Genomic DNA, 23,618 nt, shown 5'->3' with positions numbered 1-23,618 from the left:
TGCTGGACTGAGCGCGCCCAGCAGTAACAGTCTGGCTTTAAATATTAATGGAAATAAGTCACTGACTTGTCTGGGTTATCCTAAGTAATTTACACATCTTAAACTATGCATGATAATTGTACTTATGTGTACCTGTACCTAAATAAATTTACTTGCCCTGATCCACTGGGAAGCTTGGTCATAGACCGGGCCGCAGGGGCGTTGACCTCCGGAACACACAAGTTATGGCACAGAAGTATTACGGGCTCACATGTATTATGTAGATTTAACTTAAGTTAACCCAAGTAAGACAAATAATGTGACTTCTTAAAATCAAAATAAAAAATATACCGGACTCCCAACATAAAAAAATTCCACTTACTTACTTGAAGCAGATTTGAAGTTCCACACTTCTGAAGGCAATGATGATTATATCATCTTGGTCCACAGACAAGACTTATCACAGACATTATGTCCACTATTAATTAATAAGCTTCACTGTGCAAACTGGAGCTAATTAATAAGCCCAGAGGTGGGCACGCGAGCACAGCTAAAATAAAAAACTGGATGGCCAAAAGAAACTATGGGAAGATTTGTGGAAAATACTGAAGGATTGCTTCTCGGCGGATTTTGACCATTAATTAGTCTAAATTGTACAATATTATTTGATTTTAGAAACCAGATATTATTTTGGACTAAGGTTTACTACTACTACTAGGAGGCATTAATTAACATTTCACAATACCTACTATATATGTACACCATGAAATGATTACTTCTTTGCAAAATTGTTATTTTGGGAGATATTAGCGAAACTAGTATAACTTTGGTTGCAAGACAGTGTTTACACTCAGCCATGCTGGCAACCAATATGAATATTCGTACCATTTTCACCCTCTTCTAAAATAACAATTCCTACAAGAAGTACTTACTTATTCCGTGATGTACATAGGTTGTACTGTGAACCGTAAACTACTACCCGCGTTCCGGAGATTAGTAATCGTAAGCTATAGTCAAAATTTGCGAAGAGCAACACACCCACACCGAGGGAAGGTTGGACCACCATTATGCACACGTTGTTGAACGGTTGTTCATTATTTGTAGTTTTCTGGATTTGTCTTGGATGTCTGCGGATTCTAGCCGGTCACCAACTTTGGCATGGTGTGGGCGTCTGGCTCTTGCCGGGTTTAAACGATGGTAGTCACCTTTCCTTCTAGGTTTTCTAATTAGTTAGTTCATTTAGGTACATGTACATATAAGTACAATTATTATACATAGTGCAAATTAGCTAGAATAATCCAAAAAATAGTCGGATCAAGTGACTTATTTCCACTGGAGTCTTAACTTTTTTCCATTCTTAATTATTATCATTATTATAATCATAACTAAGCGATAAACCCACAAGTGTTAATTGTACTCCACGTCTGTAATATCATTTTACTTACCTGAACACGAGACACCTCAATACAGTTATGGCTTTGTTGCCTCGTGAACACCTGAATTATCTAGGATCTTCACTCAGCAGTAAACTTTTTTTTAACTTGTGGTTAGTTCATTGTGCAATTATGCATAAAGACAAGATTATAAGCGTCACAATGGGTTAGTTAGTTAGTTTAATATGTTTATTATGCACCCCATACCCATCCTGTGGGCGGTAGTTAAAAGATTACAGAGGTACATTATTGGTCCAAAGACTGGACTCCAAAGTTTTGATAGCTGAGAAAGTTACAGAGGTAATGAACTCACAATTTACAAAGGTAATGAACTCACAATTTACAAAGGTAATGAACTCACAATTTACAAAGGTAATGAACTCCAGGTAGGTCTGGTCACAATCATGACAAGTTACAAAAGTATTTACAGATTAGAGGTACGTAATGGGTCCAGGGACTGGGCCCCCAAAGTTTTGATAGCTGAACTAGGTACAAGGGTAATGAACTCACAAGTTACAAAGGTAACGAATCCTGTAAGAATGGGTCAATCCACATTGTGATTTAAATAATTTTTTAAAGAGCTGGGTATAATTTGATTCCTTGGATTTTAACAGCAGACCCTTCATGTGTGCCTTGATGTTGGTGAACCCTTTGTGCGTACCTTGATACGCGTGAACCCTTCATGGTGTGCCCTGATACTGGTGAACTGTTCATGATAGTACCTTGGCACTGAACCCTTCATGCGATGCCTTAATATTCATTGGGTGCCTTGTTGCTGGCGAACGCTTCATCGGGTCCCTTGATGCTACTGAATCCTTCATGGGGTGCCTTGATGCTACTGAATCCTTCATGGGGTGCCTTGATGCTACTGAATCCTTCATGGGTACCTTGATGCTGGTGAGTCATTCATGGGGGTCCCTTGATGCTGGTGAGTCATTCATGGGGGTCCCTTGATGCTGGTGAGTCATTCATGGGGGTCCCTTGATGCTGGTGAGTCATTCATGGGGGTCCCTTGATGCTGGTGAACCATTCATGGGATGCCTTAATATTGATAAAATAATCTTATACTTACTTATTCTTAGGAACTGGAACTTCCTACTCTTCCTTGGATCAAAATTAATTGTCTTATGGTTCGGTTGATAGCGTCTGCAGCTGACACACTGAGGGGCCAGGAATCGCTACACCGTACAAGTGAAACGTTGGGAATATTTTCTTACACTTACTGCTCCCCCCCGCTCACACAGCAGTAAGTAGGTACCTGGGTGTTAGTCGACTGGTGTGGGTGGCATCCTGGGGACAAGATTGAAGTGCCCCACTGGAAATAAAACAGTCCTCGATGACGCACTTACTTTCTCGACTCACGAAATCGTCATGACGCGTCGGTCTGGAGTGTTATGACTGATCGAGGGTTCTGCCTAACCCGCCCGTGGCATGGTTTACTTTCTTGGGCTATCCTGGGTGGATAACCCTCCGGGTTAAAATAAATCCTGACAAATAATAATCGTCATTGTTTACTAGAAATACATGTATAAGGTACACAGGCCTAGCTGACATCAATGACATACTACTATACAGAAAGCCGCTTGTTATGCAAAGCATTTCGGGCAAATTAGGTCAGTTTTGTCCCAGGATGCGACCCATGCCAGTCGACTAACACCTAGGTACTCATTTTACTGATGGGTGAACATAGACAACCGGTGTAAAGAAACACGTCCAATGTTTCACCCTCGTTGGGAATCGAACCCGGACCCCTCACCGTGTGAAGCGAAAGCTTTTGCCACCAAGCCACGGTCGCTGTATTACTCCTACAGGTTTAGCGCTTCCCATTGGAAAATGCAACAACAATAATCGAATACCGCCGTGGGTCGTATCTAGAGGAAAAATTTGAAATGTGTAAAGCACACGTACTAGAAGTAACCATCCTGCATGTTGGGTAAAAGTAAGAAGTTACTCTAATTTCTGAGGCTATTCTAGATAATTTACACTATGTATGATAATTGTAACTGTGTGTACCTGTACCTAAATAAACTTACTTATCTACTTTTAAGTTATAAAAACGGGTAACCGGACTGCGCATTTTTTCAAAATAAAAAAAACGGTGATTTAAAAGGATGATATTTCTTCTTACTTTGCTGGAGTAAAGGTACACTTGACATATGATTGCTAAACACAAAATATATACAAGTGTAATGTTATGGATCAATTTGTGAGATAAGTAACTTGAGAATGTTGTGAGTAGGGCAGTGAACTCTGGCCATATTGACTGCCCGTACCCAACATCTCTATTCTTTTTATTTGGGTTTCAGTATAAGACTATTAAGGATATTTACTGAGGTGAAGGAAGGTACTTTCTCAAAATGAGTCTCCTGGTGCGTTATATGAGACTGCTTGGGCCCCACACTAGGCAGCAAGTGTTCAGGAACACATACAGTGTGTGTCTTGGGTCATCTCTCCCTCATAGGTGTTACAGGTCCCTCAAAGGTGTTTATGGATATAAACCTCAAGAACCGAGTCCATTCTTATGTAAGTTAATTTTTGTTATTCGTGACATTATAATTTTTACCTCTGGGTCATCTCCCGGTGGGGGGGGGGGGGAGGCTGCCTTGCTGCTGGTTAAGGGCTCTTGATCCAGAAAAATTGGGATAATTTCCTCTTACATGGATCAGACCTGATTAGCTCTCATTCCCCAGGTGCTGTATAGCCCCTACAGGTTGAGCGTTTCCCCATGAATATAATATACCTAGGAGCCACCTGAAGTTGCTTGTAATAACCTCTTAAAAGATTTCTCAAATTTCTCAATTGAAGACTAAACTAAGTTACTATGATTGTTGAGTTATCTTTTGTTAAATCTTCATAATATATTACTATTATATTCCTATGACAAGTACATGTACAAGATATACAGACCTAGCTGACATCAATGACATATTACTATGTACAAAACCCCTTGTTATGCAGAGCATTTTGGGCAAATTAAGTCAGTTTTGTTCCCTGGATGCAACCCACACCAGTTGACTAATACCCAGGTACCTGTTGTACTGATACATGAACATGGACAGCAGGTGTCTTCAGGAAATGTGTCCTAGTATTTCCACCGGGCATCGATCCACGGACCTCAGTGTGTGAGCTGAGTGCGCTAGCAATGAATTAGAACTATTCTCCCCACCCTGGATCAAACCGGGTTGCCTCCAATTCCCCAGGTGCTTTATGAGACCCCTACATGTTTAGTGCTTCTGCACACAATGATAATATATAGTCTTGAGTGGTATTGAATTTAGGGTGCTCATGGCTTGGATGATAGTTGTCTTCAGCTCACATTGAGGGTCCAAAGATTGCTCCCAGTATGGGTGAAATATTGGGTATGCTTCCTTACACCTGCTGCCCCTCTTCACCTAGCAGTAAGTAGGTACCTGTGTGTTAGATGACTTTTGTGGGTTGCATCCTGACGGACAAGATCAACCTAAGTTGTCCAAAATGTTCTACATAACCAGGGGTTTTCTGTATAGACCATCAGTGATGTCAGCTAGGTCTGTGATAAATGTATCATGTACTTGTAAAAATAATAATAATTACTATTATTATTATTGCTACTACTATTATTATTATAGTGCATGTATGGCTGTAGTTCATGGCTACTACTTGGCAGAAGCTGGCCATTAATCAAGATTTTATACCACATACAACCTATGTTCACCATGAAATGAGTAAATATTTCTTGTGTAAATTGTTATTTTGGGAGATATTAGTAATAATAATAGAATTTATTTTGGCTGCACAGCACATCAGAGCATGCTCAGGTTATGGTATATGGTATATTTTTTACCACTCATACCCAAAATATCTCAATTAATGCACTCTTGATATCACTCAGTATGATGTACATTGCTGTGTATATATTTAAGATTTAATACTGTCCATGGAGACGTGGCGGAAAATCCTTCCTCCATAAGAAATGCCTGTTATAAGAGGCGACTAAAATGCCAGGAGCAAACGGTGGATAACTGCTTCTCTTGTATAACTTACTAAATGTGAAAAGAAATTTTTTCATTTCATGTTTCAGGTCACCCTGCCTTGGTGGGAAATGGTCACTGTGTTAAAAAAAAAAATACGTAAGATTTCTAAATGTTAGGTCAATAAGCTATGAAGGTTACTTTTGATTCTGACAATATGGGTGAAATGACAGGATATCTTTATTGGGTCCTTTCATCCATTAAGTTTTATGCTTATATTATTCACTAGTTACATTTAAATCATAGTGGAGACAAGAGGATTTTGTGGCTTGATCTGCTGTTGGAGTGGGAGCAGGGTAATATTTGTAAAGGGATTTAAGGAAACCTGTTAGTTGGACAAGATTCATGGAAGATTTCCTATAATTTTCTTTTATTTGTCCTCAGTATCAGATGATGTCATACAGCGCAGAGCAGAGGAAAGCAACATTTTCAGATTCATCTGTGCTTATCGTGAATTTGGACATCTCAAAGCTGATATCAACCCATTGCAACCAAATGAAAGGTGAATTAAAATAATCTTATTCCTAGAATCATTATATAGTAAATTTACCTTCAGAAAATGCCATGGGTGAATATAGGTTAGTTAAAAATTTTGTCATAGCTCATTTATCTGCATGAATATACTATTCTGTAAAAAATTTTTACTGTAATCTATCCAGTAATCTGTTTTAATTTTTTGTACATATCATAATTATAAAGCCATAACAAAGTTGCTTGCATGTACAGTATCATATTTATATTTTACTGTAAGTACTGTATTAATTTTCCATTTTTTAAGATAAACCATATTTAGTAACTTTTGACACTATTTTGTTATCAAGTAAAATTTTGATTTATATTAATTTTTCATTGGTGTTGCTTTAAATTTATTTATTTTTTTATTTATTTTTTATTTATTTATAATTTGAGCACACTTACAGAGGTACAAAAAAAATACAGATAAGAGCAGCATGCCAAAGCCACTTATACTATGCATAGCATTACGGGCTGATTGCACACCATTTTTTTTTTTTTTTATTATCACACTGGCCGATTCCCACCAAGGCAGGGTGGCCCGAAAAAGAAAAACTTTCACCATCATTCACTCCATCACTGTCTTGCCAGAAGGGTGCTTTACACTACAGTTTTTAAACTGCAACATTAACACCCCTCCTTCAGAGTGCAGGCACTGTACTTCCCATCTCCAGGACTCAAGTCCGGCCTGCCGGTCTCCCTGAACCCCTTCATAAATGTTACTTTGCTCACACTCCAACAGCACATCAAGTATTAAAAACCATTTGTCTCCATTCACTCCTATCAAACACGCTCACGCATGCCTGCTGGAAGTCCAAGCCCCTCGCACACAAAACCTCCTTTACCCCCTCTCTCCAACCTTTCCTAGGCCGACCCCTACCCCGCCTTCCTTCCACTACAGACTGATACACTCTTGAAGTCATTCTGTTTTGCTCCATTCTCTCTACATGTCCGAACCACCTCAACAACCCTTCCTCAGCCCTCTGGACAACAGTTTTGGTAATCCCGCACCTCCTCCTAACTTCCAAACTACGAATTCTCTGCATTATATTCACACCACACATTGCCCTCAGACATGACATCTCCACTGCCTCCAGCCTTCTCCTCGCTGCAACATTCATCACCCATGCTTCACACCCATATAAGAGCGTTGGTAAAACTATACTCTCATACATTCCCATATGATCCTTAATTATTTCTGAACTAGTTATTTAAGGAGCTCGGTTTTTGTATAATTCTTTAGAAATGTACTGTAATGTAAAAAGTAGTTTGATCATTTAATATTGGCAAGAACAGAAAAATAGAGACAGTATTGTTTTTAGCTCATAATACTGTTCGTAAAATACTGTATTTGTACTGTAGTACGTATTAAAATCTTTTATAGAATTGATTTTAATACAGTATTGGATAATTGCACATTTTCACCATCATTCCCAAAGGCACTGTCGGATGCCTGGATTTAGCATTTCCCCCATGAAATAAATAAAAACAATAATCTATAATCTATGCTCACTGGCCTCTTCAAGGCTGGAAAGATAACAGAGCTGGAAAATATATAAAGATCATTTACTGCCCTCCACAGAGCCAAAAAAGGCATTTAAATTATTGGGAACATCTTAAGTCCCTGGAATGTACTCTCTGGAGTCGAGAAGAGTACCTAATAATAAAGTATATACTATGTACTTACTGATGTGAGACATATGGGAAGAAAGGTAAAATAAACCTAGTGACAAACAGGTGCCATGGGCATAATAGAACACTATGTAAACATCTGTGACCCCAGACTCTTTAACCTGCTACCAGCAGGTATCAAAATAATTGCTGGAACAAATGTTTAAATCTTCAAGAGGAAATAGGCCCAGTATCTCCAATAAGTTCAGATCAACCATTCTGTGATGGTTATTTGGGCCAGCAGACTGCTAAGAGCAACATTCAGGTTGAACAGACAATCAACAGTTAAGCTTTGCCACACTATTCTTTAATCTCATGCAGCATACTGTAATTACAGGAGTAAAATTTGTGAAATTCCAGTAACAGAATGAGGTAAAACTCAAAATTTGTGAACCTTAAAATATTTTAATGTAGAACTAACAAATTTAATCTTTAATGTTGATGGAGCATGTGTAGTGATATATTTAGGAAGTACCTAATAATTTTTATTTATTCTGCTGCCCAGTCATTGGTGAGTGGGCACCTCTGACTTTTCTGTGCTGTGCTCTATTTAAAAATAATAAGAATCTATTCAGTGGCTTTATTTCCTTAGACTGGTGCCTGAGTTGGAACCTCGATTGTACAACTTAAGTGTCGATAAGACATATAACATTAAAGGTCTCATAGCTGGGTGTGATGAGTCTTGCACATTAGAACAGCTGCAAAGCATCCTACAAGACAAGTATTGTGGACATATTGGTGCTGAATTTTCATACTTGCCAGTAAGTTATTATAGTAAATCTTAACAGCCATTAAGTGCAGTCTTAACATTCATGAGGCTTACTTGTGCATAATATGTTCCTGAAACATTATTGTTCCATGCTCTTTGTTCACATAATTTGCAATTTTTTAAACATTTCTGAACATAAATAAACATTACAATTTTCTACTGTTTAACATAGTAGATCCCGCTTAACAACTCTTCTCACAAATTAATTTTGAATAACGACCATAAAAACCTAGGACCCTTCCCACTGCTTAAAGACCACCTTATGCTTGTACAGTTATCAGATTCCACGCTGCTGACTTCTACCCCTCTTAACAATTGCTTCTGCTCATGCAATGACCAGATAATGTGTATACAGTGTGACAACCTAAGGGTCAGTATAATCCTTTAACCCAACAGTAGATGACTTAGAAGCCATCACAGTCCTTCAACCCACAAGTAACAATGACATGTACATATATGTATATGTATGTACACTTGAGAAATACATGCCTCTTTCTCTGTGTGAATGTATGTATGTGTATGTGTAATGTGTGTGTGTGTGTGTGTATGTAATGTGTGTTTTGTGTGTGTGTGTGTATTGTGTACTCACTTATTTGTGGTTGCAGGTGTCGATTCATAGCTCCTGGCCCTGCCTCTTCACTGATTGCTACTAGGTCCTCTCTCTCTGTGCTCCATGAGCTTTATCAAACCTCATCTTAAAACTGTGTGTGGTTCCTGCCTCCACTGCATCACTTTCTAGGCTATTCCACTTCCTGACAACTCTATGATTGAAGAAATACTTCCTAACATCCCTTTAACTCATAGGAGTCTTCAGCTTCCAATTGTGACCCCTTGTCTTTGTGTCCCATCTCTGGAACATCCTGTCTTTGTCCACCTTGTCAATTCCTTGCAGTATTTTATGTCGTTATCATGTCTCCCCTGACTCTCCTGTCCTTCACAAGGAAAAACTAACATAATAAGAAATTATAGAATAGAACACACTGAAAATAGCAGAAAAATACTATAAGAATTTTTTGGGCACAACAAAAAATTAAGACACTCAGCAATTAACACAAGGTAGCAAGGAAAATTGAATACAAAGTAAATACAAGTTAACTGAACAAACTCCTACACTGGGAGTGTTAACACAGCAACAAATTAACAAATAAAAATTAATAATAACACTGCACTTAGTGTAAGAAAATTAGTATATCACACTCAATAAAGAAAATATCAGAAATTACTTCAGTCTGTAGGGAAATTATATTAAAACACAGCAAGAAAATTAGAATAATTTACACATGTGTAATACAACACTGAAAGAACACTGTCTCAGTATTAAGTTAGTCACTTGGACATGAAAGTATATCATTAATATGTATCACTGAGAGTTCTGAGCATAACAGTCTTGCAGAAAGTATTCTGCACACTTGAATAATTTCTAAATGAACAGAAAATTTACAATGCAAGACATATACGGGGAAAAAGAATGAGATAAAATTTGGAGGAAACCTAAGGTGCAGATACTTGTAAAATGTTGTCACACTTTGCTTCAAGGAGCTGGGAACTACAGATCATATAGGTTCTGAGGTAGAACTCAATGATGACACTGCTCTTAGTACAAGTGTCATGATATGAGAAAAAATGTATCAAGTTGTCCTTAGTTTTTGCTGCCTGTACCTAAGAGGGCATCTAAGAACAGAGTTTATTGTCCCTTTCCTCTTTAAGAATGAATTTAATACTGTTTATTTGGGTTAATTTTAATTATTTTTTTCACTAGCTGGAAAGATACTGGTGTAAGAATGGGAATTTCTTCCTTTGCATTTTTGAAGGCTACAAGTTATTTTGCCTTTTTTAAAGCCTGAGCCTAGTTTTTCTCTAGAACATGATCTATCTATATATTTTTGTTCAGGTTCCCTAGTTACTGCTGGGTGCAAGGGGCAAATTTATTAGAGCATGGGAATTCCCCCTCCACATCTTTTTGAATCTGCTCAAAAATTAAAGATTTTTTATTAAGTAATATTTACCTGACACACTACAGGTTCAAGAACAAGAGTTGTAGGTAATAAATGAAAAGGTAAAACAAGCTAACGTTATAAGTTCTGGGAGGCAGAACAGTTTTTAAAATCCAGAAGTCTTGATTTTTGGGGGAGTTAAATTGGCATGCAAATTGATAGTTATGTGGAGTTGGTTAGAAGGATGCTTTGATGAAAGATAATGGTTCACAGGAATTTAGGAGCTTTAATTTTTTTTCTATCATTAGATTGTATCTTTGGTGTGGTTATAAGTACTGTACATAATGTAATTTCAGTAGGGTTATTCTGTTATTTTATTTGCCACTGCACTTCTTGTATTTATGTCTTCATTGGTTATTTGTGTGGTAGTTTATTTTCTTCCATTTGTGAAGTTGTAATCCCTGATCAACTTAATGTCAAACAGAAAAGAGAAAAACTGCTAAATATATTAGTTATTCTTTATACATTATACTGTAGATCTGATTTTTTTTTTTTTTTTTTTTTTTTTTTTTTTTTTTTTTTTTTTTTTTTTTTTTTTTTTTGCCATTCAGACTCTGGAAGAGAGAGAGTGGTTTGCAACAGCCTTTGAAACAATAGTTGGAGAAGTTCTGACCACTCAAGAACGCATCAGGCTGGCTGGAGACTTGTTGAGATCTCAGGCTTTTGATAATTTCTTAGCCACCAAGTTCCAAAGTGTTAAGAGATATGGAGGAGAGGGAGCAGAATCTATAGTTGGCTACTTCAAGGAAACATTCAAGAGACTTGCACAGGGTAGGTCAAGAAACAAAAGTGCTGTATTATAGTTTTGATAATATACTGATACATTTGAGTCTCAGTATGTATGGAATGTGATTCCTAGAGGCCCTGCAATTACCAGATCCAGAGGTGGATCTTCTGTGAAACTAATGAAGCTTAAGCTTCAGGGCCCCTAATCCTGGAGGGGCCCCAGAAGCGACTTTAGTCCACATTGCTTAAAAATTTTGGGTCTACTGTATGAGAAGGGGTTGTGAAGGGGCCCCCATAACAGTTCAAGCTTCAGTGCCCCAAAAATGTAGGTCCTCCACTGACCAGATCCATAAAAAATCTTATGACCATGTTCTATAAGAAAAAAGTTGATTGTGCATAATACATTGTAATATATGAAGATTTTTTTAATCCATGCAGTACAAACCTTTTATGATATGCTGATGAGATGAAGATGGCATTGGAAGAGCTGTTAGAAAGATGATAATTATTGTTATTACTGTATTATCCTAATTACTACTATTGCTAATTATATAACTTAACTCCTGTAAAACAGTTAGTTTTGCTTCTACCCAGAATAAAATGTTTGTTTATGGATCTTACAGCTTTACAGTGGACCCCCACCTTACGATATTAATCCGTTCCTGAGAGCTCATTGTAAGCCGAAATTATCGTTAGCCGAATTAATTTTCCCCATAAGAAATAATGGAAATCAAATTAATCCGATCCTGACACCCCAAAGTATGAAAAAAAAAATTTTTTTACCACATGAAATATTAATTTTAGTACACACAAACTGAAGAACACATGCACAATTACTACTCTACTAAGAATAGAATACATGACACTTACCTTTATTGAAGATCTGGTGATGATTGATGGGATGGGAGGAGGGGAGAATGTGGAAGTTATTGTTTAGAAGGGAAATCCCCATCCATTAGGACTTGAAGTAGCAAGTCCTTTTCCAGGGTTACTTTTTTTTTTTTTTTTTTTTTTTTTTTTTTTTTTTCAACAAGTCACTGAATATCAACAAAACATTTTTGTAATGACTTTATTTTATTGTTTTATTTTGGTATTTCATGTTTTACTTTACTTTTTATGCTGTTAGTACTGTATTTTATACTGTAAGGTTTAGGATAAACACTGTACAACACAAATAGTTGTTTATTTCCCAGAAATTTTGCATAAAAAACACGGTCGTAAGTCGAGTGGTCGTAAGTCGAGCAGGTCGTAAGTCGGATGGTAGGTGTATATATAATTAATATTTTTGGGAGCAAAAGGCTAGTAACCCCAGTTAGTTGAAAAAAAAAAGTTTTTTATTAATACTAAGCATTATTATTGTTACTACAGGCATTATTATTATTTGTGTTAGAATATTAATCATATGCATTCATATGTGATTATGTGTGAGTGAGGTGAAAATTTTGAATGATGATGAAAGTATTTTCTTTTTGGGGATTTTCTTTCTTTTTGGGTCACCCTACCTCGGTGGGAGATGGCCGACTTGTTAAAAAAAATAAAAAAAGCATTCATATGTACATACCATTAATGGAAATACAGTGGACCCCCGCCTTACGATTAGTTCCCAACTCAAATAATTATGTAAGTGTATTTTTGTAAGTGCTTTTGTACGTGTATTTTTGGGGGTCTGAAACAGACTAATCTAATTTACAATATTCGTTATGGGAACAAATTCGTTTGGTAACGGCACCCGAACAGACTTCTGGAATGAATTAATATCGTAAGTCGGGGGTCCACTGTACTGTACTGCCTTGTATTTTTGTTGACAAAACATGTATATACACTGAAGCAAACAAAATATCAGTATATTAAGGTATAATGTACATATAAAATTCTGTACTTTATGATTTTTATGAAAATGTGAAAAATATTGGTGAAGTGTTCTTGAAATTTTATTACCTCTTAAGTTTTCCCGTTATAGATGGGGTGGAACACGCCGTGATGGCCTTGGCTCATCGGGGACGGCTTAATCTTCTATCTGGTGTTCTGCAGTACCCACCAGTTGTTATGTTTCAGAAGATGAAGGGTCTACCAGAATTTCCTCCTGGCATGCACTTTACAGGGGATGTTCTCTCACATTTAGGTAGGATCACTCATGGAAAGATAGCTGAGAATAAATATGATGAATGTGTTTTTGTCCTTTGAATCACCCTGTCTTGGTGGAAAACACTCCAGTGTGTTAACAAAATTTACTGGTAAAATAAGATTTCAGTAATTTTCTTAAAGTAAATAGCATTTTGTTAAATTACATTTTGTGTGTACATAATTACAATAATTTTGGGCTATTGCAGTTAATAATGTGTCATGGAATTTCTTTTGGCCATGGCTTCATATTTTGTTGTCTATTGATTGTCTGCTGTATAACCTCCAGCCTTAGGTCAGATCAGTGAGTAACTTCTAACTAGGTTGCTAATTAAGATTTTATTGTTTATGAAACCTTGGAAAGCTCTAGATTGATAATGTTATAATTGATTTACTGTAATTTTATTAGTTTGTATTATCTGAAAGTTATACATATTTAATTGTGAATTCACTGTTTATATGCTTTTTTTATTTTTATCATTATAAACTTATGCACCTGTACACACTTTGTAGATAAATATGTTGTAATGTTGACTTGGAATTTTCCACTTTTTTTGTTTTCTTAATTTTTTGCAGTCGTCTCGGTAGACTTAGAAATGGCTGAGCACTCCTTGCACGTTACTATGTTACCAAACCCATCCCATCTGGAGGCTGTGAATCCTGTGGCTTGTGGCAAAACACGTGCAAGGCAAAAAAGTTTAGGTGAAGGTTGCTATTCTTCAGATGTTTCTGCTCGGGCTGGTGATAAGGTTGTTTGTATTCAGGTAAGGAAGATAAATGAAGTATAGATAGGGTAATATTTTTTTTTTTTTTCAACAAGTCGGCCGTTTCCCACCGAGGCAGGGTGACCCAAAAAGAAAGAAAATCCCCAAAAAGAAAATACTTTCATCATCATTCAACACTTTCACCTCACTCACACATAATCACTGTTTTTGCAGAGGTGCTCAGAACACGAACAGTTTAGAAGCATATACGTATAAAGATACACAACATATCTCTCCAGACTGCCAATATCCCCAACCCCTCCTTTAGAGTGCAGCCATTGTACTTCCCATTTCCAGGACTCAAGTCTGGTTATATAAAAATAACCAGTTTCCCTGAATCCCTTCACTAAATATTTCCCTGCTCACACTCCAACAGATCGTCAGGTCGCAAATACTATTCGTCTCCATTCACTCCTATCGAACACGCTCATGCACACCTGCTGGAAATCCAAATCCCTCGCCCACAAAACCTCCCTTACCTTTTCCTTCCAACCTTTTCGAGGATGACCCCTACCCCGCCTTCCTTCTCCTACAGATTTAAATGGTCTCCATGTCATTCTACGTTGATGCACTCTCTCTAAATAACCAAACCACCTCAACAACCCCTCTTCAGCCCTCTGACTAATACTTTTATTAACCCCACACCTTCTCCTGATTTCCACACTCCGAATTTTCTGCATAATATTTACACCACACATTGCCCTTAGACAGGACATCTTCACTGCCTCCAACTGCCTCCTCGCTGCTGCATTCTCAACCCAAGCTTCACACCCATATATGAGTGTTGGTACTACTATACTTTCATACATTCCCTTCTTTGCCTCCATAGATAACATTTTTTGACTCCACATATACCTCAACACACCACTTGCCTTTTTTCCCTCATCAATTCTATGATTAACCTCATCCTTCATAAATCCATCCGCCGCACGTCAACTCCCAAGTATCTGAAAACATTCACTTCTTCCATACTCCTCCTCCCCAATTTGATATCCAATTTTTCTTTATCTAAATCATTTGATATCCTCATCACCTTACTCTTTTCTTTGTTCACTTTCAACTTTCTACCTTTACACAGGGTAAATATATACACAGGGTGATAAGTTATTAAATGCTGTAAAGAGTTTTTATGAGGATAGTGAGGCTCAGGTTAGGGTGTGTAGAAGAGAGGGAGACTACTTCCCGGTAAAAGTAGGTCTTAGACAGGGATGTGTAATGTCACCATGGTTGTTTAATATATTTATAGATGGGGTTGTAAAGGAAGTAAATGCTAGGGTGTTCGGGAGAGGGGTGGGATTAAATTTTGGGGAATCAAATTCAAAATGGGAATTGACACAGTTACTTTTTGCTGATGATACTGTGCTTATGGGAGATTCTAAAGAAAAATTGCAAAGGTTAGCGGATGAGTTTAGGAATGTGTGTAAAGGTAGAAAGTTGAAAGTGAACATAGAAAAGAGTAAGGTGATGAGGGTGTCAAATGATTTAGATAAAGAAAAATTGGATATCAAATTGGGGAGGAGGAGTATGGAAGAAGTGATTGTTTTCAGATACTTGGGAGTTGACGTGTCGGCGGATGGATTTATGAAGGATGAGGTTAATCATAGAATTGATGAGGGAAAAAAGGTGAGTGGTGCGTTGAGGTATATGTGGAGTCAAAAAACGTTATCTATGGAGGCAAAGAAGGGAATGTATGAAAGTATAGTAGTACCAACACTCTTATATGGGTGTGAAGCTTGGGTGGTAAATGCAGCAGCGAGGAGACGGCTGGAGGCAGTGGAGATGTCCTGTCTAAGGGCAATGTGTGGTGTAAATATTATGCAGAAAATTCGGAGTGTGGAAATTAGGAAAAGGTGTGGAGTTAATAAAAGTATTAGTCAGAGGGCAGAAGAGGGGTTGTTGAGGTGGTTTGGTCATTTAGAGAGAATGGATCAAAGTAGAATGACATGGAAAGCATATAAATCTATAGGGAAAGGAAGGCGGGGTAGGGGTCGTCCTCGAAAGGGTTGGAGAGAGGCGGTAAAGGAGGTTTTGTGGGCAAGGGGCTTGGACTTCCAGCAAGCATGCATGAGCGTGTTAGATAGGAGTGAATGGAGACGAATGGTACTTGGGACCTGACAATCTGTTGGAGTGTGAGCAGGGTAATATTTAGTGAAGGGATTCAGGGAAACCGGTTATTTTCATATAGTCGGACTTGAGTCCTGGAAATGGGAAGTACAATGCCTGCAATTTAAAGGAGGGGTTTGGGATATTGGCAGTTTGGAGGGATATGTTGTGTATCTTTATATGTGTATGCTTCTAAACTGTTATATTCTGAGCACCTCTGCAAAAACAGTGATAATGTGTGAGTGTGGTGAAAGTGTTGAATGATGATGAAAGTATTTTCTTTTTGGGGATTTTCTTTCTTTTTTGGGTCACCCTGCCTCAGTGGGAGACGGCCGACTTGTTGAAAAAAAAAAAATATATAGACTATATATTATTAAAAGAGAAATAATTTATTATTATTTATTGCATATGATTGGTCCAGTATGTGTATTCCTAGACATTTTTTTTTTTTTAATGTGCCGGCCGTCTCCCACCAAAGCAGGGTGACCCAAAAAAGAAAGAAATACTTTTACTATTATTCAACACTTTCACCATCATTCACACATAATCACTGTCTTTGCAGAGTTGCCCAGATATGACAGTTTAGATGTCACTCCAAACAGCCAATATCCCAAACATATACTATATAGAAATACGTACTGTTGTTTGAAGAGTAATATAGTTTGCTACTTTATATTATGTAAATAGAGCCAATAAAAATAACTCAGAAATAAAGAAACAGAGGCCCATGATAGTGCATCTGTGTGCAACTAAATGTGGAAGATTTACTGCCATGATATAGTTTACGAGTACAGTATGTAAAAAAAATGTTTTTGTTGTTTTCAGGTCCATGGAGATGCTGCACTGGCAGGACAAGGGGTAATGCAAGAAACGCTGGCACTCTCCAATGCTCCACACTTTGCCATTGGTGGAGCCTTACATGTCTCCATTAATAATCAGGTGTATTTCTATTAATTTTCCATGGGGAAGTGGAACAGAATTCTTCCTCTGTAAGTCATGCGTGTCGTAAGAGGTGACTGAAATGCTGGGAGCAAGGGGCTAGTAACTCCTTCTCCTGTGCACATTACTGAAGTTAAAAAGAGAAACTTTTTACTTTTTGGGCCACCCTGCCTCGGTGGGATATGGTCAGTTTGTTGAAAGATTTCTATTAATAAGTAAATCATGTAAAATTACTGTACTGTGTTAAAATAGTATTAGAGATGGGAGATGTGGTTAATATGCAAGTTATGCAGCCCAGTAGAAAACTTTTTCTCTTTCCATTCCCACACCTTTGTTAATTGGTGTTGGAAGCAAAAGGAGCATTGAGTGAAGCTTGCTGGGTAAGTGCTTTTCTTGAATATAATATATAATAATCTTGAAGGCAATAGCTCATTGCTTAAATGCTAAAGAGTTAATGCATACCTAGTAGTATAACAGATCATATAATACAAGAAAACAAAATGAAATAAAATAATTGCTAAATCTGTGACCTCGGAATGTTTATGCCAGAAACTAAAATTATACATAAGAATTATACAGTATTAATTTTTTTTTTTTTTTTTTTTAAACAAGTCGGCCGTCTCCCACCGAGGCAGGGTGACCCAAAAAAGAAAGAAAATCCCCAAAAAGAAAATACTTTCATCATCATTCAACACTTTCACCACACTCGCACATTATCACTGTTTTTGCAGAGGTGCTCAGAATACAACAGTCTAGAAGCATACACATATAAAGATACACAACATATCCCTCCAAACTGCCAATATCCCAAACCCCTCCTTTAAAGTGCAGGCATTGTACTTCCCATTTCCAGGACTCAAGTCCGACTATATGAAAATAACCGGTTTCCCTGAATCCCTTCACTAAATATTACCCTGCTCACACTCCAACAGATCGTCAGGTCCCAAGTACCATTCGTCTCCATTCACTCCTATCTAACACGCTCACGCACAAAGAAATAAATCTTTATAACTAAATTTTATATAACCGGACTTGAGTCCTGGAAATGAGAAGTACAATGCCTGCACTCTAAAGGAGGGGTTTGGGATATTGGCAGTTTGGAGAGATATATCGTGTATTTTTATACATATATACTTCTAAACTGTTGTATTCTGGGCACCTCTGCAAAAACAGTGATTATGTGTGAGTGAGGTGAAAGTGTTTAATGATGATGAAAGTATTTTCTTTTTGGGGATTTTCTTTCTCTTTGGGTCACCCTGCCTCGGTGGGAGACGGCCGACTTGTTGAAAAAAAAAAAAAATTTGCAAAGTATCGTAATTATTTTACAAAACTGATTACAAATATTTTGTAGTGCAGTATTATGAGAGGAATCTTAACACTTAGGATAAGCAGTGTGTGGTATGAATATTTTGAAGAGACTTAGGAGTGCACAGATCAGATGACAGTATGGAGTTACTAAAGTTATAATTCAAAGGGCAGATGTGGGTCATTTTAGTGTTTTGACCATATAGAAAGGTTGGAGCAGAATAGGATGACAAAGGTGTATAAATATGGGATGGAAGGAAGAAGTCAAAAGAATCGTCCTAAGAAGTATTTGAGGGAGGGATTGAAAGGTTCTAAGTGGTAGAGGTTTGAGCATCCAGCAAGTGTGTGTGTGAAATCAGAATGAGTGATGACATATTTAGGATATGATGTGCTGTTTCAGTGTGAGCAAAGTAGCATTTCAGGGAAACCAGTTACACAGATTTGAGTCCTCGAGGTGGGAATGTGGAGATTTTGCTGCTCAGAGCATCAGCCATAATGTAATTCACTTTTGGTAAAGCAGCTGTTGAATGAATAAAGGTGAATGTGGCTGATGTGATAAAAAAATGAATTAGTAATTCTTCTTTCAACACACCGGCCGTATCCCACCAAGGCGGGAATTAGTAATTATTAAATGTTAAATATTTTACCTTATTTTGAAATATTTGTATTTCAGATTGGCTACACAACCCCTGGAGAGCGCACACGATCATCAGATTATTGTACAGATATTGCAAAGATGTGTAGCATGCCAGTCATACATGTAAATGGTGGCAATCCAGAGGTTGGTAATTTTTGGTGTCTGAGGGTGGAATTTATGGCACATGTGCTAAATTTGGATGAAATGTTGGCTGAAAAGATTAAGAAAGGTTAAGTAAGGAATCAGCAAAGAATGGGAACTTATGAAAAAAAATAGCTGATAAATGTAGAACATTGATTGAATGTGAAAGACAGTTGTGTAGACATAGCAATATGTACAAGATTGGAAGTATAGAAATATACGAAGTTGAAAATTTTATAAGTAAAAATTACGTAAGCCTACAGATACAATGGTCAAATTGTTGATGGCCCATCCTATCTGTATAATACAGTGGTACCTCGGGTTACGAACTTAATTCGTTCCAGAAGGCTGTTCGAGTGCCGATACCGAACGAATTTGTTCCCATAAGGAATAATGTACATTAGATTAATCTGTTTCAGACTCCCAAAAATACTCTTACAAAAATACACTTACATAATTGTTCTAGTTGGGAGCTGTTTGAAACTTGAGATAACCACTGTATTTATAAAGCAAGTAGCTGAGGCCAGTGGTGTATTCATTATTTATATACATGAATATCTTAAACCTAGGTAGTAGGTTGGTAGACAGCAACCGCCCAGGGAGATGCTACCCTCCTGCCAAGTGAGTGTAAAACGGAAGCCTGTAATTGTTTTACACGATGGTAGGATTGCTGGTGTCTTTTTTTTCTGTCTCATACACGTGCAAGATTTCAGGTACGTCTTGCTACTTCTACTTACATTTAGGTTACACTACACACATGTACAAGCATATATATACACACCCCTCTGGGTTTTCTTCTATTTTCTTTCTAGTTCTTGTTCTTGTTTATTTCCTCTTATCTCCATGGGGAAGTGGATCAGAATTCTTCCTCCGTAAGCCATGCGTGTCGTAAGAGGCGGCTAAAATGCCGGGAGCAAGGGGCTAGTAACCTCTTCTCCTGTATATATTACTAAATGTAAAAGGAGAAACTTTCATATTTCCTTTTGGGCCACCCCACCTCAGTGGGATACGGCTGGTACGTTGAAAGAAGAAGAAGAATATCTTAAAGCCTGTAATACATTTAGCATGCATACGTAGTCTGGTTGTATTTCAGTGACAAATAACATGGTAGAAAGTTGGTAGATATCAACTATCCAAGGATTTACTACTGTCATATTCACAGTCATATGACTGAAATGGAAGTCTTGTAGATGTTTTGCACTTAGACTTGCTGGTCTCAATATTGTTGAAGATGGCAGGTAAATCTTACAAAATCCTGATTTACATTCAGCATACACATACCTTACTAGCTAGTTGTCAAAATTAATAAATTATTTTAGGAGTGTGACTTATGAAGGATACAAGGTTATGAGACCACAGTATGTATTAAGTTTAAAAATTCTGTAAAGAAATTTTGTGTTTTGGAAGTTGGTAATAAGAATAAAATTTTATTTTTAATTTGTTTTTAGGATAAAATGCATTAATATTTGACTTGAAAATTCACAGATACATTTTCTGTTAACCTTGCTAACATAGGAATAATTAAAAAACTTATGCTTTTCACCTGTAGGATGATTAACTGAGTTATCCCTGTGTATAAATATATACAGTACATGCACATTTTTTCCAGGCTGTTGTGAAAGCTGCTCATTTAGCAGTCCAGTATCAAAGGAAATTTCGCCGAGACGTGTTTGTTGATTTGGTGTGCTGGCGCCGATGGGGGCACAATGAATTAGATAATCCTTGGTTTACCAATCCCTTGATGTACAGCAACATTGATTCTCGCAGGTTTGTTATACGTCTCTTTACTTTCCTGCGTTTAGTGTTTTCTGTGAATATACTAAGTAACACATAATAATTTGTATGACTTTATAAATCAGATTTATAGTACATGTCCATTAAACATTCCTTGTCATTAATTAGAAGACCAACAGTAGATGTTCAGCATGTACAATTGTACATCCCACCACATAGCTTACAGGAATGTATAGTTGCACATCCTTAGTCCATTACAGTGTTCATCTTCTTGTTCCTTCATTGTTCTGTATTTTTCTTAGATTCTTACTTTTAATTAAGAATGTCACAATTTTCTTATTGTATAATTAAAGCATAATGTTACTGAAACCTACAGCTGATGACTCTAAACAAATTAAGGATGTGGAATGTGAAAAATACTTTCAATAGTTTTTACCGATATTTTGTAATTTTGAGTAATGTAATGAGTGAATTGGATAAGGCAGTTGCAAGTCTATAATGGTAAGTGTAAATTTTATAGTGGGAAATGGAATAGGTTTAAAGTGCTAAATAACCAAATGGTTTTAGTGCTTTGTAAATAAAACCAAACCAACAAATCAAATATTTTTTAAAGATGATACATAGTTTAATTTCCATTTGTTTTATTTCATTAAACACATTCATGAGAATTCCATAGTCTTAGGGATAAAGACACATAAATACAGTATAATGCAATCCTTTATTGACAGTGTTTCACCTACACAGTTCTTTATCAAGTCAAATAGATCTGACTGACTTGATAAAGCCTGCTGTGTGGGTGAAATGTTGCCAATAAAAGATCACATTATACTGCATTTATCTTTATTCATCATGTCTGTTTTGTACTATTTCTCACCATAGTCGTAAGGACTCGGAATCTATAAGGTGTATTCCTTTTACACATACAGTAATGAAAATGTAATATCTGTCAATAGTGTAATCATATCTAAAACAAAAATAAAGATAATATAAATAGTGCTTGAAATGTGGCCATTGGTCTAGAAATTTGGTTGCAGCTTTTAATATTCAGTTGTAATGAGAACCAAATGATTGCTAAGTTAATTATTTTACCTTAGGATTTGCAACTTCAGTGTCAAAATTGGCAACTATAATTAGTGGGCGAGGGGCTTGGACTTCCAGAAAGTGTGCATGAGCATGTTAAATAGGAGTGAATGGAGACGAATGGTATTTGGGACCTGACGAGCTGTTGGAGTGTGAGCGGGGTAATATTTAGTGAAGGGATTCAGGGAAACCGGTTATTTTTATATAGCTGGACTTGAGTCCTGGAAATGGGAAGTACAATGCCTGCACTTTAGAGGAGGGGTTTGGGATATTGGCAGTTTGGAGGGATATGTTGTGTATCTTTATACGTATATGCTTCTAAACTGTTGTATTCTGAGCACCTCTGCAAAAACAGTGATTATGTGTGAGTGAGGTGAAAGTGTTGAATGATGATGAAAGTATTTTCTTTTTGGGGATTTTCTTTCATTTTTGGGTCACCCTGCCTCGGTGGAGACGGCCGACTTGTTGAAAAAAAAAAAAATTAATACTATGCTGTGTACAGTATTTCATACCAGTGCTGTCTTATGTTTAAGGTGTTACTGAAAGAAAAGTCATTTCTGATATTTCTTTTATAAAAAAAATATAGAAAAATGAGGAAATAACAGATATGCAATGAGAAAATGATGTGCATTAGATCAGGTTATAAGCACGATTAATATTTGAGTAGGTGTGATTTTTTTTTTTGGGGGGGGCCTAATGTGTCAGTATCTGACTTACAGGAGTGTGCCAGACACATATGCTGATTCCTTGGTGACAGAAGGCATACTAACCCAGGAAGAGGTTGTGAAAACTACAAGTGATCACATGGCATTTCTAGCTGAGCAGTTCAAACTAGTCGATTCTCATGTTCCAAAGGTATACCGATATAGTTTATTCAGAGGGTAAATGCTCTAATTGATATTTATCAGTGAAATTTTAATGAAAAATGTTCTTAATAGAAAATTAAATGCTGACCTAATATTTTTGCTAATGTTAATTATGGCAGATGTAAGGATAAATAGTCTGCCAGTATAAACAGAAAATTTGGAGAGAAAAAAATAGATGTAATACTCATTTTGAAATGGAGAATGTATGTTGAAATTAGATGTTTACTTACCCTTGTAAAGAGTGATTACTCTTTATTATCTTATTTCAGGCTACCCAACTAGAAAAGCAGTGGTCAGGGCTTGTTCATGCTCCTGGGGCCATTGAAGTTTGGGACACTGGAGTGGATATTGCTTCTCTTAAGTATTTAGGAGCAAAGTCTGTCTACGTACCTGAGGGATTTGTAAGTATTGTCTTGTAATACTCTACTCAGTATGATTTATAATTTTCAGTTTCATATTCTAAAATTTCTGAAGTTCCATTTTTTATATCCTTATTCATTTGTCATGCTGTGTTAGTACAGTATAGTACAATACAGTCTATAATGATAAGTGTAAACTTTATAGTTAGAAATGGAATATGTTTAATGTGCTGAATACTCTAACAGTTTTAGTGCTTTGTAAATAAAACCAAACAAACAAAATACAGTGGACCCCCGGTTTACAATATTATTTCATTCCAGAAGTATGTTCAGGTGCCATTACTGAACGAATTTGTTCCCATAAGGAATATTGTGTTAGATGAGTCCATTTCAGACCCCCAAACATACATGTACAAACGCACTTACATAAATAAACTTACATAATTGGTCGCATTGGGAGCTGATCATAAACCG

At 36.9% G+C, this 23,618-nt stretch overlaps 1 protein-coding gene across 5 annotated transcripts in view; it reads left to right on the top strand.

The window, feature by feature from the left end:
* The first annotated feature begins 3,616 nt into the window (after positions 1-3,616).
* Positions 3,617-23,618, top strand: part of LOC128696082 (2-oxoadipate dehydrogenase complex component E1) — a 35,179-nt gene continuing 15,177 nt past the window's right edge. For 2 of the 5 annotated variants that reach the window (XM_053787136.2, XM_053787135.2), the window contains exons 1-11: positions 3,619-3,935; positions 5,807-5,924; positions 8,199-8,367; positions 10,921-11,140; positions 13,056-13,217; positions 13,793-13,980; positions 16,909-17,022; positions 19,001-19,108; positions 20,715-20,872; positions 22,639-22,774; positions 23,055-23,186. In XM_053787136.2, the coding sequence (XP_053643111.1) occupies positions 3,770-3,935; positions 5,807-5,924; positions 8,199-8,367; positions 10,921-11,140; positions 13,056-13,217; positions 13,793-13,980; positions 16,909-17,022; positions 19,001-19,108; positions 20,715-20,872; positions 22,639-22,774; positions 23,055-23,186 (1,671 nt within the window). In that variant the 5' untranslated portion in view covers positions 3,619-3,769. Of the gene's footprint in view, positions 3,936-5,806; positions 5,925-8,198; positions 8,368-10,920; positions 11,141-13,055; positions 13,218-13,792; positions 13,981-16,908; positions 17,023-19,000; positions 19,109-20,714; positions 20,873-22,638; positions 22,775-23,054; positions 23,187-23,618 lie in introns of all 5 variants that reach the window. The other 3 variants (XM_053787138.2, XM_053787137.2, XM_053787139.2) reach the window with 3 other exon arrangements.

Source organism: Cherax quadricarinatus, chromosome 48 (genome assembly GCF_038502225.1).
Source record: "Cherax quadricarinatus isolate ZL_2023a chromosome 48, ASM3850222v1, whole genome shotgun sequence".
In the NCBI taxonomy this organism is placed as follows: Eukaryota; Metazoa; Arthropoda; class Malacostraca; order Decapoda; family Parastacidae; genus Cherax; species Cherax quadricarinatus.
Note: the sequence above shows the minus strand (reverse complement) of the source record. Positions and strands in the feature narration are given on the sequence as shown.